We start from the raw sequence: 13,582 nt of genomic DNA on the forward strand, positions 1-13,582 counted from the left end.
GGTTTTGTCCCTACAAAACTTCTCATGATATTACTCATTCTTAAATTGTTTTTGTCTAAGCATGTTTAAGGGCATCTCCAATGGGGGGTGTAAACCGTATAGAGTTAAAATTTTACACCTCAAATATAAAAAAATTCTCTCCAATGGGAGTGCTATACCGTAGGTAATAGTGTATTAGCTAATAGAGAGGGTGGGGAATTCTCCCTCTCATTTATTGGGTTAATAAAAGTTTCATGCGACACTCGAACCCGTCGCCCGAGTGAAATAATTTTGGACGCCACTTGGAAAGTAACGCCCTTTCTAATTCTAAAGTAATTTTTTAATTCGGACGTCACGTCGGCCGACGCCCCGCTTTAAATTAAAGAGGTGACGTCCGAGTTTAAAATCTATTTTTTTACACTCTTCCATGGAGAAGTATAGAGTGTGGATATTTATAAGCTATACAATAATATACAATTATAAGTGTAAAATCCTAATGGCACGTACGTGGAGCCTAGGTGGAGGTGTAATTTTACACCCCCCATTGGAAATGCCCTAACTGCAGAGTTCTCATCAACTTAGTAGCCAAATTGAACTTGAAAATGTCTCAACATTATAATTTAAACAATTATCCGTATCCAAAATCTAAAATAACTTTCTATGCGAAATTGAGACTATATCTTGACAACCTATCAGTATGTTGGAAGCCTTTCAAACATACACATACTCCCACCACAAATAAAATCCGTCTAGCACCTTTTTAGTTGGGGTATTTTTTAGACTCTAAATAGACCTTGACATAATGGTAGCAAAATTAAAGTATGGATTGATAGATTGCTTCCAGGCAATAAGCAAGTTTCGAACAACAAGTCAACAACAATAAGTAATAACATGAGGGATTTAGCCATCTTAGAGGAAGGTCTAAATCAAATTTTTTATATCAATTTTTTTTACCGCAAAGTGTACCTTTTGAGTCTTGAATTGCACAGCTCACCAATTTTAATGTCAGTAAAAGGTACATAATGGGTGCCCACACCAAAAAACTGTAAAACAATATGTCGACTATTTTCTTTGGAAGCTAATCTGTGACTCGGACGGACAAGATTTGGCCGAGAACCTTGATAAATAGAATCCAAAAATATTCCTGGATCCAAGTTCACCCACGTCACCTAGTCCCTGCTCTATAAATCCAACGTTACACGTTTTGACAAAGTTGAGGACAAGGATAGAAAGGCTTCAAAAATGGAGAAGAAGCTCTCTGCATCACTTGGTCTTCCACCTCCAAATACCACTGCCTACCTTCAAAGTCTCACTAATTTCGACAACCTTTTCACACATTTCAACGACACTCTCTTATCTCCTCCAAACAACAGTATCACATTCTCTTCAACTTCCATTTCAATGGAACAAAAATTTTCTACCCCCAAACCAAAAAATTGGATTAACCCCATTGCTAAAGGGAGTCCAAAGATTCAGACTTTGATGAAAAACTTGACAACTTTTGAGAAAGCACTCATTGGTTCATCAGCTGGAGGTATGGCTGGTGCTTTTACTTACGTCTGTCTTTTACCTTTAGACACTATTAAAACAAAGTTACAAACTAAAGGGGCAACTCAAATTTACAAAGGAAGTGTAGATGCCATTGTGAAAACTTTCCAAGCAAAGGGAATATTGGGTTTTTATAGCGGCATTTCTGCTGTAATTGTTGGTTCAACTGTTTCTTCTGCAATTTATTTTGGTACTTGTGAGTTTGGCAAGTCGTTTTTATCGAAATTTAGTGGATACCCATCTGTTTTAATTCCACCAACTGCTGGTGCAATGGGGAATATTGTGTCTTCAGCTGTAATGGTGCCGAAAGAGCTTATTACTCAAAGGATGCAAGCCAGTGTGGTGGGTAGGTCTTGGCAAGTTTTGTTGAGTATATTACAGAAAGACGGGATATTGGGTTTATATGCTGGTTATACTGCGACTTTGCTTAGGAATTTACCTGCTGGGGTGTTGAGTTATTCATCGTTTGAGTATTTGAAAGCCGCAGTGCTGGCTAAAACTAAGAAAGGTCATTTGGAACCATTTGAGAGTGTGTGTTGTGGGGCGTTAGCAGGGGCGATATCAGCTTCACTTACGACGCCTTTGGATGTGGTTAAGACTAGATTGATGACACAAGCTCAAGTAGAAGTTGGTACTAAGATTGCTGCAAATGTGTATGGTGGAGTTACGTCCACTGTAAAGCAAATTTTGCTGGAAGAAGGGTGGGTTGGATTTACGCGTGGTATGGGTCCAAGGGTTCTTCATAGTGCTTGTTTTTCTGCATTGGGTTACTTTGCATTTGAGACGGCTAGGCTTATGTTGTTGCATCAGTACCTTAGCAAAAAGGAGTCTGAGGAGATGGTGTCTGCTCCTGCCTGATTCAACATTTTGGTGTATTTGTTGAGGATATTTCACAAATTTTGCGAAGGTGACAGTTTGTTATAATGCATTATATTTATTTATGTATTCATTTAGTTGTTGTTTTGGTGTTTATACAGTAAATAAATGCAACTTCTTTTAAGAACGAACTCTTGGGTTGCTGAAGTATTCTTTAACTATTACGCATTCATATATCTCTAGAAAATTATATGACAATCACGGAGATTCTTTTTAGTTTGTTTATTATCTGGAGTACAAAATTTTGAAAGAATATGATTCTTCCGAAGATATAGATGTAAAAGGAGACGAAACAGGCAAGATTGGCATACAACAAGAAAGAGAAGCAAACCTGATGAATTAAGGAAAGAAAATTTTGCGTGAGGCACTTGTTCTTATAGTGAAGCCCTTCATGTTCCTCTTGACGATCCTATTTTTGTCTTCTCTGTACCCTAAAAACAATATGGAGCTGTGATTGATGGGAATAATTTTATCAGGAAATTACTCCATCTGAAGATTGGCCATAGATCTAATATTGTTTAGTTTTGAAATTTGGAGTAAAACCAATTGATTGTTGGAAGGAGATGAAAAGTTTGCTCTGGGAAAATCTCAATGATCAGAGTATCCGTATCTGCATGTAAGTCCAAATGCAATTTATTCACGTCTTACATTGTAAGTTGCTTTAGTAAATAGTGTTTGCAAAGCATTATATTGTAGACTTGTGGCGGCATAAGCAGTCGAAGGTAGTTAGGAGCTAGTGGAGAGCTTCAGTCTAGGTGGTGCCCTACTGATCTAGGCTCATATGTGCCTAGCAGTCGAAGGTAGTTAGGAGCTAGTGGAGAGCTTCAGTCTAGGTGGCGCCCTACTGATCTAGGCTCATATGTGCCTAGGGCAGGGAATCGGGTTGGGTTTGACCCGAACCCGAACAGTTCGGGTTTGGGTCGATTTTTATATCCGTTTACTTATTCGGGTTCGGGTTCGGGTTCGGATATATTTTTTGGGCTTTTTTGAATTTTTAGTGTTATCCGATCGGGTTAGTTGGGTTCGGTTAGGTTCGGGTCGGGTTCGGATATTAAATTTCGGATATAATCGGATTCGGGTTCGGATATTATGAAACTATTCGGATTCAGATTCGGATATAGCCATATCCAACCCAAACCCGACCCGATCCCTGCCCTATATGTGCCTAGCAACCGCAGGCAAAGGGCCTAAGAGGGGAGACAAGCTTGAGAACTTCTGCAACGGTGAATTTTACGAGGAAACATGGCAAACATGACGGAGTCTTGTAGTGAGCTTGATGAAATCTCATTAAGAGTTTGTAGATGTGCATCCTTTGTCTAGACCTAACTTTAAACTTAAGAAAGGCCTTGTTGTCTTATCCTTCCGGCCAATATGATCTTCAATCTTAGTGTAGTCTGCCGACCTCTCCCTCAAAATATAATGTTCTTACTTGATTTGAGCTCCTTGTTTAGAAGCATCTTTGCGCAGTTGCTCATAGTGCAAGGTTGGTTACATATTTTCTTAGTTTCTTTGGCCTTGTAATGATACATCCTCTTTAATTTGTGTGTGAGCATCCTGTTATCTGTCCCTAGGAACTGCAACTGTGGACACTTTCCATGTATTTATGAAAAACCAAATCATTCAGTTCTGATGAAGGGGAATCTTACAGTTCCATACATTGCATTGATTATGGTCGCTTTCTTCATTACTTTTGATCTGCCACTCAGTTTGGGCATTGATTAGTGTTTGAATTTTTATACTTCTATGGTTCGAAATTAATTTAAACTTGTAATCGATCTGTGGTGTTTTCAAGATTAACCTACTGAAATTGTAGGTATTGCAGTATTGCAACTTTGATCTACTCTGAATCTTTTGTTTTAAAGCTGACTCCACAGGTTCAACTCACTGATAATGTGGTCGTTTCAGCTTTAGCAACTCGTAATTTTTAGGTGGCATTAGTAGATATAACTAGTGATGGTGTTTGTTTTACTGGCTAACCTACTATACTTGCAGGTATAACTTTATAGAGTGGTGTTGCAGACTGTTAAACAGTGAAGTAGTGGCAGAAACAAACGGTGATGTGTTGGGAATTTATACTCACTTCAAAAGATATGGTTGTTTTGTGCAACTCAGGAATGAAGATTAGGGTATTAGGCCATGCCCCCGCCTCTTAAGTTGAATGGTGTGGTTCTTAATGAATATTGTAATGAAGTGGTGCTGGTAATTGGCCATGAAAGAAGTATTTCATCAATGATGATGCTATTATTATGTGATATTTTGACAGATTGATGGTGAAACTGTTATAGCATGTTTCATCAGTGGCATGTTTTTTGTGAATTTTAAACCCAATTGTTATTATTATTTTTTTAATATTACGTTGTAGAGAATGCTAATGGTTTTGTCTGAATGAACTCCATATTTATTTCTTTAACCTACTAGTTACTTGCAAAATAGGTTTTGTTCAAAGCTACAGTATTCTAGCTCAAGTTTACATGGATTTTTTTTTGGAAAGGAAATTGGAGGTGAGGAATGAAAACAGATAACCCTATTCTACTTCAGGTTAAATGTAGTGGCAATTACTTAAGAAGATGCAGTGCTCGTGCCATTAGGGTGCCCATCTAACCAAAACTAAAATATACAAGTGTGCTTCGTTGACCTCTTACTTAATGGGCCTTGTGTTCTTTAATCAAGAAAACAGATAAACCGAATAACGGTTTTATAAAACTAGCGGGAAGAATTAGTTATTCCTTTCTTCTCTCTCTGTGATGCTCTTCTGAAGAAGTCTCATGGAGTTTTCACTCATCTTCGTCCCAAATTCTCCAAAATATTGATTCTTTTCAACAAAAAGATTACTTCAGACAAGAAAAATCACACAAACTCCATCAGTTTTCTCTTTCTTTCTCTCACTTTTGCACCAAAGATACAAGGACATTTTCTCAAAACCTCATCATAGGTAAAGATATTCTCCTTCATTACAACAATGGGTTCTTCTCATTTCATCTTCTTCATTTCATTTTTCATATTTTTCTTCTTCTTGAGTACTTCTCTTTCTTTAGCATTAGACAACAATTTCACTCTTTATGGTGATGCTTCTTTCTTTAATGACGCCATTAGTCTTACTCAAGAAGCCCAACCTCTTTCTTCTTATTCTTCTTCTTCTTCTTCTCCTTCTTCTTTTCCTAAAGGAGTTGGAAGAGCTTTATACACATACCCAATTCGTTTTCTTGATCCTTTAACTAATTCTACTGCCTCTTTTTCATGTCATTTCGCCTTCGTGATAACTCCAACACCTTCTCAATATTCTTCTGGAGACGGTCTCATTTTTCTTATCACTTCTAATGCTACTTCTGTTAGTAGTACTTCTGGTTACATGGGTCTTCCAAATCATGACACAACCGGTGCTCAAGAATCTTTCATTGCAGTTGAATTCGATACTAGTTTTGACCCTAGACTTGGAGACACTAACGATAATCATATCGGTCTAGATGTTGATACAGTTGTTTCGTTTGCGTCTGTTGAAGCAAATTCAGTTGGGATTGATCTTAAAAGTGGGAGGTACATTACGTCTTGGATCGAATATGAGGATGAGAAAAAGATGATGAGTGTTTGGGTTAGTTACTCACCATTCAAGCCTCCTGATCCAATTCTTTCTGTTGATATTGATCTTTCGGAGCCGGTAGTGAAGGAGTTTATGCACATTGGTTTCTCTGCTTCGAATGGACAATTGGGTTCTGCACGTCATCTTGTGCAGAGTTGGCAATTTAAGACATACGGGTTTCATTCATCGCCGACAAACTATGATAGAGGGGAAGAGGATGACAACGAATGCTCGACGTGCTTAGCAGATAGCGTTGATTTTGATTTCCTATATACAGATTTTCATGTCCAGCCAAGAAGAAAAACAAGCAAAGCAGGAGACTTTGGTCTCGGTTTGGGGGGAGGAGCAGCAGCATTTCTCTTGGTCTCCATTGGCGCTGTAGGATTTTGGTTCAGGTAGTAACTGCTGGAAATCTATTTTAGAGAATCTGAAAATTTTATTTGTCAAATTATATCTGTTGTCTAATGAATGATAATTGAATCTCAGGTCGCATAGGAGCATTGAAGGACGCAATAGAACTCGAGAACTCACCAGAAGTTTACCAACAAGACTCTCACTTTATGAGATAAAAGCAGCCACAAGAGGATTCCACCAAAGTAGAATCATCGGTGAGGGAGCGTCTGGTGTTGTATATGAGGGGTCCCTGAAATCTGGGAAGGAAGTCGCGATCAAGAGATTCAGTCAGATAAACCAACTTGGTCCCTTCAGCGACCCCTTCACCAATGAGTTAGCGGCAAATGTGGGTTGCTTGAAACATAAGCACTTGGTTAAGCTCTTAGGATGGTGTTCTGAAGGGAAAGAATTGGTCCTGGTTTATGAACACATGGCCAATGGAAGCCTGGACAAGATCCTACATAAGACTGCCAGACCCAACTCACCAACAGTTCTCACCTGGGAACGCAGACAGAAAATTATCCTTGGCGTTGCTTCTGCGCTTATTTACCTGCATGAAGAGTGTGAGACACAAATAATTCATCGAGACGTGAAGACATGTAACATAATGCTTGATGCAGAATATACTGCAAAGCTTGGAGATTTTGGCTTGGCAGAGCTTTATGAACGTAACAGAAGTACACGAGAAGCAACCATACCAGCAGGAACAATGGGGTATCTTGCACCTGAATATGTTCATACAGGTGTTCCCACTGATAAGTCAGATGTATACAGCTTTGGTGTGGTGGTGTTAGAGGTAGCAACTGGAAGGCTGGCAGTAGATAATGGGGAATTGTGTTGGTTGATTGGGTGTGGGAAATGAGGGCTAAAGGAACTCTGCTGGAGGCTGTTGATCAACGATTGCAGGAGAGCTTCGACAAGGTAGCAATTGAGGGAATGCTCATGGTAGGACTTTCTTGCGTGCACCCTGACTCTACAAAGAGGCCAACAATGAAGGAAGCAGAGAGGATGCTCAGAGGAGAAGCTCCATTCCCTATCTTACCACGAAGGAAGCCAGAGACCAGACTTGTGTTCCATCTTCCTCAAGATGCTGAAGACATACTGCAGGCAGATTCTCCATGGTCAACCCCACGAACTCATTTCAACTAATATGAAAAATAGTACTGAATATACACGACTGCTCGTAAAACAATAAAAAAACCGAATTTCATTTCTGTTTTTTTTTTTTTTTTTTTTTTTTCAATAATTCGGTATTTCCTTTTTTAACAATTTATTGTTTTTCTAGTGTTTGGAAGTGTTCTGTATGACATGTAAGCTGTCTATGGCATGAATGGTATTTTGAAGTCTCTGTTAAAAAGTTGTTGACATCCATCCTACAGTAATCATTCTTAAGGTTGTTTTTAACTTTTTATACTTATTAGCCTTCTTTCCCCTTAAATTCTCTCTATTACAATTAGTAACTTCTGGAAATTTCCATACATCAATAATTTGGGATTCAGGAAAAGCAAAAAATGAATTAATTTTCTGAAATCCATATCCTCGACTACAAAAATTGCCTGGGTTCAAGTCTAATGACAAGAACACCTCCTAGTGTAAACACAAGATTGGAAAAAAAATGATCTAAGTTATTGCTTCCCGCAAATTACAATCAAAATAAACAAATTTTAATTCAACAGTTGCCAAATAACTCTTCTAGTAAACCCTAAATTTTTCATGGCCGAACAATGGACCAGGATTACAATGAATGTAATGATGCTAATTTAGCAACTACAAATAATTAAATTGGCCAAAAAGGACTTTCCAGGAGCCAGATTTTCCTATGTTAATTCCATATGCTCATGGTATAAAGTTACTGGAGATAATTCGCAGCTCAAATGAAGTGATGAGTTGGGTACTCGTACACATATCCATTGTAGTCGTAGTAAAGCCTCTCGCCCTTAGCAATATCACGAGTTGCAACCAGAAGAACACGGCATTCACCATTTACATTATACCTTATACACTTTACATTCTGCTTCCTCTTACCTTCCCTGCAACAGAATGTATGGGTTCAAGCATAATGGTTTGTGAACTTCCTAACATATTGGATACGTTCTATTTTCTTGACATAAATGTCTTGAATCCTATAGAAGGAATTTTGAGAAGGATTGAAATAAAACAGCAGAGAAACTGATAGATTTTGAGTTACTAAAACATATTTCTAGAGTTATAATAAGGCAAATGGGGAGACCATCTTACAGAGTATGATTGTTGATGCCGTTGATGAAGCGAGCAATATTTCCATGTTTATCAGGGCAGATGACAAGACTTTGACAAGGATTTGTTGCTGAAAGGAGGGTCATCATACTATCACAATCATCATGTTCTCGATTTTTTATGTAATCCACATCACCTGTGTATTCGGTGATTAGGGTCATATCCTTGATCTGGCTGTCAGCCTCTACTGTATAACTGCTCAATGCATACGTTATTTAAGTTTAGGATCTCTTAAACATAATTGCCAGCTAAGCCACATAAGAAATAATGTAAGATCATACGTACCCTTCACATTGATCAAATACTACAACAAGAGGAGGCCATTCTCCTTTTTTCCACATAGCTCTGCACTGGTCTAAAGTTTCTATATCTTCTTTATGGAGTACCTAAAAGAAGATCCATATATCAAACTTTTAACATTTGAAAAAAGAAAGAGGTACGTGTTAATGTCCCCTTTGAATAACAAATAACGGAACAGATTTTTAAATCCTAACCTGCATACCACCCTTTTCAAATTCGGCCCGGTTAGCAGATCTAGGGGCCATGTCACAGATGTAAGTGAGGTCATTGCTATATTCTATGTGTAAGGCTGTCAAGGCGGTAGCAAGTGAACCCATTTGTTCTAGCCTCCGTGCATGATCCTCAGTTGGAACAAATGGTAACAATCTCCTCCTCTTCTTATACATCACTAGACGTCTCCTACGCTTCTTACCATCTAAAAGCAAGAAAGAGGAAGAAAATATTGAAGAATATTGAAGCATTCACCAACTCAAAGGTCAGCAACAAAAACAAAAAGAAAAAAACAAGTATAGTTGTAATAAATTTGCAGCTCCATTTTATCTAAGATACCAACTTACGTAGAACAATTACGACTACGCTGCAGCATATTCATAGGGTTTAATGACATTTAAGTACGTTTAAGATTCCTAATTAAGTTTGGAAAGTCAACTTGGAACTTGGAAAGCATTTAGAAATTATTAATGTATTGTAGTCTTGTCTAGAAAAGATCAGTCTATAAATTCGGCTTGTAATTGCATTTGAATTCAAAATACTTGATGTGACTTTCTTCTTCCTTGTGATCAAGGTGTTCCTCCCACTATTTTGGTTGCAGATAGTGTTCTCTAAGCTCTGTACATGCTTTACGCTACTTTATTTATTGACCACTACCTAGACACAAGCTGACTTCAGACAGTCACACTTGGACCTCTTATCTACTTCACTCATCAGCAAAGCATCCAAATCAGTGGATCCTTCGATGGTTCCACTGTCTGAAGTCAATTCCTCATTACTGCACCAATCTTGGTAACATGTACTAGTTCTTTAATTACTACCATCCTCACAAAACAATGAGTCTTGGTATAACATATATAACCCTTTAAAACATTAGAGTTATTCTTTTTATCTTATTAAGACTGTAACACAGACATCTAATATTATGGACGGAAGTAGAAGAAAAGGATAAAAGTAACAAAAAAGCAATAGTCAATTTGGGCATCTCCTAGCGATTAATCTCAACTAAGGAGAAACCACTCAAATTTGGTCTTTATTTATAACTCCCTAGATTTTAATGCATCTTCCATTATTTCTTAACCTATGGAAAAAGACAATAATCTAGTCCAATATCTTCCTTAGACTCTCAAAAAGTGGAACCACTGACTGCAGAGTAATTTCTGTCCAAGGCACCTCTCTTTTGTGTGTGTGTGTTAGAGGGGAGGGGGGGTTCGGACCAACCAGTATTATTTGCTATCCAATGGCCCTTTAGGGAAATCACTGTAATAAAAATTGACTAAGGGCTGATTTTTTCTGGATATGATCTCCCCACCATAGAGATCATCTCCACACAAAAAAAAACCAGCTCTCTAAGACAACCCCCCCACTCTATTACCTGATATTTGTCCCCACGAGACCACCCCACTGTGAGAACTATGGGGTTTCTTCAAAGAGCCTCAGTACAAAGTAGCAGTTGATAGTCACATGATAGCCGTAGGTCTTGGACAAAGCATAACTGATGTAAGACTTAACACAACCTTCATCCCGTAGGGCTATAACAGTTGCTCCAATTTGAGAAAGAATCACCCTGTTGATCCTATCTCCGTTTACCCTAATACCTAACCACAACCTTCATCCCATTGTGCTAGGAAACAAACCCTTGGGATATCCATTCTATAGAACGAATCACCCTGTCGCTCCACTCTATTGTTGACCCTATCTCCAGTTACCCTAATACCTAACCAGTTCAATCTATTTCCACGAATTCTTACCTTTCCAAATATCCCAAACCAAGTCCTCAAAAAATCTGATGATTTTTCCAGGTTAATACTGTTTGAAGATCCATTGTATCTTAGCTAAACTTGTCAGCTAACGTATGAAAATAATTTGAATAGGTATTAAAATTGGTGGTATTTGTTCCTCATATTACTCATTCCTCTAATTTCATAGCATGAGTTGTTGTACTTGAATATGAGGTGATCGTTTATTAGAATGGTAATTGTATTTCATTTTACTTGTACTCGCAGGCTATCTTAGCCTCCTTTGCTTTTTTAATGAAATTCTTTTACCGAGAAAAAAACTGGAGTCTCATTAGACTTTAACCTATAAATTTCAAATTATCTCATAATGATGACACTAATACTAATAGTAATATTAACTAGGGCATACTGGCGCATTTACGTCGTTAATTGATTCAATTTCCATCTCATTACTCATAACTAGATATAATGATAACTAAGCAATGCTTGCGCCTCTGACTCGTTAATTGATTCAACATCCTATATTACATTCATAACTAAATACTAGACAAACAACAATAAATTAACCGATAAATAATTTATTCAGTGATTAATAAAACAGTAGTTACCTTGAACAGATGTGCCTTTTGGCGGCACATCAACGCGTTTCTCAATCCGAAAAAAATCAACAATCTTTGTTTGCAACAATGGGAAACCTAAAAAAGTTTCCAAAAGTTCAAAAAAAATATTATCAATTCACAAAACATTAACATTCCTAAAACCATACACATAAAAAGTATAGAATAATCAAAAACTATAAAAAATAAAAAATAGAAAGAAAGAAAGAAAGAAACCCCTACTTCTTACTCTCTGGTCAGAACAAGTTGGGCAAAACCAAGACCCAATAGGAATTCTAACCAAAATGGGTCTCAAACAAAACATATGAAACCCTTTATCACATTTATCACATAGAATCATCTCATCCCATCTATCACCTGACCCACATTCCTCACAACACAAATCACTATATTTTTTTACTATAAAAGCTTCTTCTTCATCATCACCATCACCATCATCACAATCATCATCAATTATCTCACACATTGGAGCTACTTTCATTATTTCATTTATAGACTTATATTTCTTTGTTTCCTTTGATGATGATGATGATGATGATGATGATGGGCAAAGTTGTCTTGGTGCTTCTGTTCTTTTTCGAACGTACCCATTGATGGGGAAGAGTTTTTCTGGTGAAGCCATTGAAACAAGGGACTGAGTTGGGATTTTTGTAATTCTTTGAGGGGTTTATTGAAAATTTCTTTTTTTTTTTTCCCCTGTTGTTTCAGAAATGAGGAGGTGTGTGAGTTGCAGGTGAAGGTGAACGTTAACTTAAAGCTGAGCTGGTTTTGGTGAGATCCACAGTGTTTGGTTGTGCACCTGGTTGCAGTTTAATTTGAATTACTACCATATATAAATTATATGATGATCTTTCAATGATATAAATTGGTTCATGTTTATGAAAAATTGGGGATGTATTTGGTCAGATATTCAAAACTTTTAATGTGGAGATTTTACCATTTTTAGGCGATGTAAAATGAATCGGAAAAAAATCTATCTTACCAAAAGACAATACAATTAATTTTTTTAATTTCGTTTTAGAAAAAACAAAAAAATAGCATAATCTTAAAAACGAGAATTTGGAATTTACATGATTATTTTTCCTAATTTGTGTTATTTTTTTTAGTGAGTCCTTAAATTACAACCACTAAATTTAGTGGTTTTATCATTGAGAATATAGAAAATTATAAGTCAAATCCAAGTCTTAATTAGGAAGATCAAGGATCATTCATTCAATCGCCCAAAATTAGTTTTTGTTCAAGGATTAGATTTGATGTGAGAGACCTATACCATTTTATCAATCTCTAACAAATCCATGTTCAAATCCTAGGAATGGATCAAAGGACAGTTTTAGCGTGTGGCCAAGTAGAGAGTGGATGCGAAACCACATGGAAATCATGCCAACATTTTGGGGGCTTTGGAAGTTGGAACTTGAAAGCCAACCTTTGATTTGCTGAAGTCAGACAATTGACCAATTCTACTGAATTAGTAAACCATGGTTCGACTCTGAACAAGTCCAATTTGAAGTTTTGGACAATAATCATTCATTTCACTCAAACGATAAAAATAAATAAAAATTGTCCAGCCCATTTAAAGCCTGGCGTCTCGAGTGACTCGTGAAATTTCATCGTTCTGCTTCTTATGTTCATCACATTTTCACCATTTACTTTTATTTTGCAAAGAGAATAATTTTGTGGACATATAACTATGTGATGTCTCCAAGAGCTCATGTGCTGATTGGAGATACTGCCCAGAAAAACTGTTTATATGCCTGAAAAAACTGTTTATCTGGCCACAAAATGTTTGGACCAATGAGAAGTTGATGTTTGTGGACAAGTCTGTTCACAAATTCGTTCTCTTTTGCAAAAGGCATTTACATATTTACACCTAACTCTTATAGGGGTGTTTTGTCAAAAGCCTAAAATATATTCTCTTTTATCCTCTCTAAGCTTAGACTATCTCCAACGGTCCACCAAATAGTTATATTTGACGAATAATCTCCAATCGAGCCAAATTATGAAATTGGTAGCCACAAACTAGTTAAAATGGTACAATCACTCACTCTCATATGTTCGACACATTTTAACAGGATAGCAAAGTGTTCACA

General features: G+C 37.1%; 3 protein-coding genes across 4 annotated transcripts; 2 read left to right on the plus strand and 1 right to left on the minus strand.

The window, feature by feature from the left end:
- The first annotated feature begins 1,143 nt into the window (after nt 1–1,143).
- Nucleotides 1,144–4,769, plus strand: MFL1 (Mitochondrial substrate carrier family protein). The gene is made up of 2 exons (XM_086607496.1): nt 1,144–2,434; nt 4,396–4,769. The coding sequence occupies exon 1, from the start codon at nt 1,222–1,224 to the stop codon at nt 2,383–2,385; it is 1,164 nt and encodes a 387-aa protein (XP_086463622.1). The 5' UTR covers nt 1,144–1,221; the 3' UTR covers nt 2,386–2,434; nt 4,396–4,769.
- Nucleotides 4,770–5,260: 491 nt separating this feature from the next.
- On the plus strand, nt 5,261–7,531 carry LOC147502659 (L-type lectin-domain containing receptor kinase S.6-like). The gene is given in 3 exon segments (XM_086607493.1): nt 5,261–6,375; nt 6,467–7,197; nt 7,200–7,531. Coding segments are annotated over 3 exon segments (2,067 nt in total). The 5' UTR covers nt 5,261–5,362; the 3' UTR covers nt 7,523–7,531.
- A 336-nt stretch (nt 7,532–7,867) lies between these two features.
- Nucleotides 7,868–12,446, minus strand: LOC147502660 (putative Histone-lysine N-methyltransferase ATXR5). Of its 2 annotated transcripts, none has more exons than XM_086607494.1 (6): nt 11,718–12,446; nt 11,487–11,573; nt 9,124–9,344; nt 8,915–9,015; nt 8,612–8,824; nt 7,868–8,403 (listed from the first exon to the last, which is right to left on the minus strand). In XM_086607494.1, the coding sequence occupies exons 1-6, from the start codon at nt 12,115–12,117 to the stop codon at nt 8,244–8,246; spliced, it is 1,182 nt and encodes a 393-aa protein (XP_086463620.1). In that variant the 5' UTR covers nt 12,118–12,446; the 3' UTR covers nt 7,868–8,243. The 2 variants fall into 2 exon arrangements, with proteins under 2 accessions (XP_086463620.1, XP_086463621.1); XM_086607495.1 differs by having other exon boundaries at nt 12,083–12,198.
- Nucleotides 12,447–13,582: the final 1,136 nt, after the last annotated feature.

This window comes from Coptis chinensis, chromosome 4, assembly GCF_015680905.1.
Source record: "Coptis chinensis isolate HL-2020 chromosome 4, ASM1568090v1, whole genome shotgun sequence".
Lineage (NCBI taxonomy): Eukaryota > Viridiplantae > Streptophyta > Magnoliopsida > Ranunculales > Ranunculaceae > Coptis > Coptis chinensis.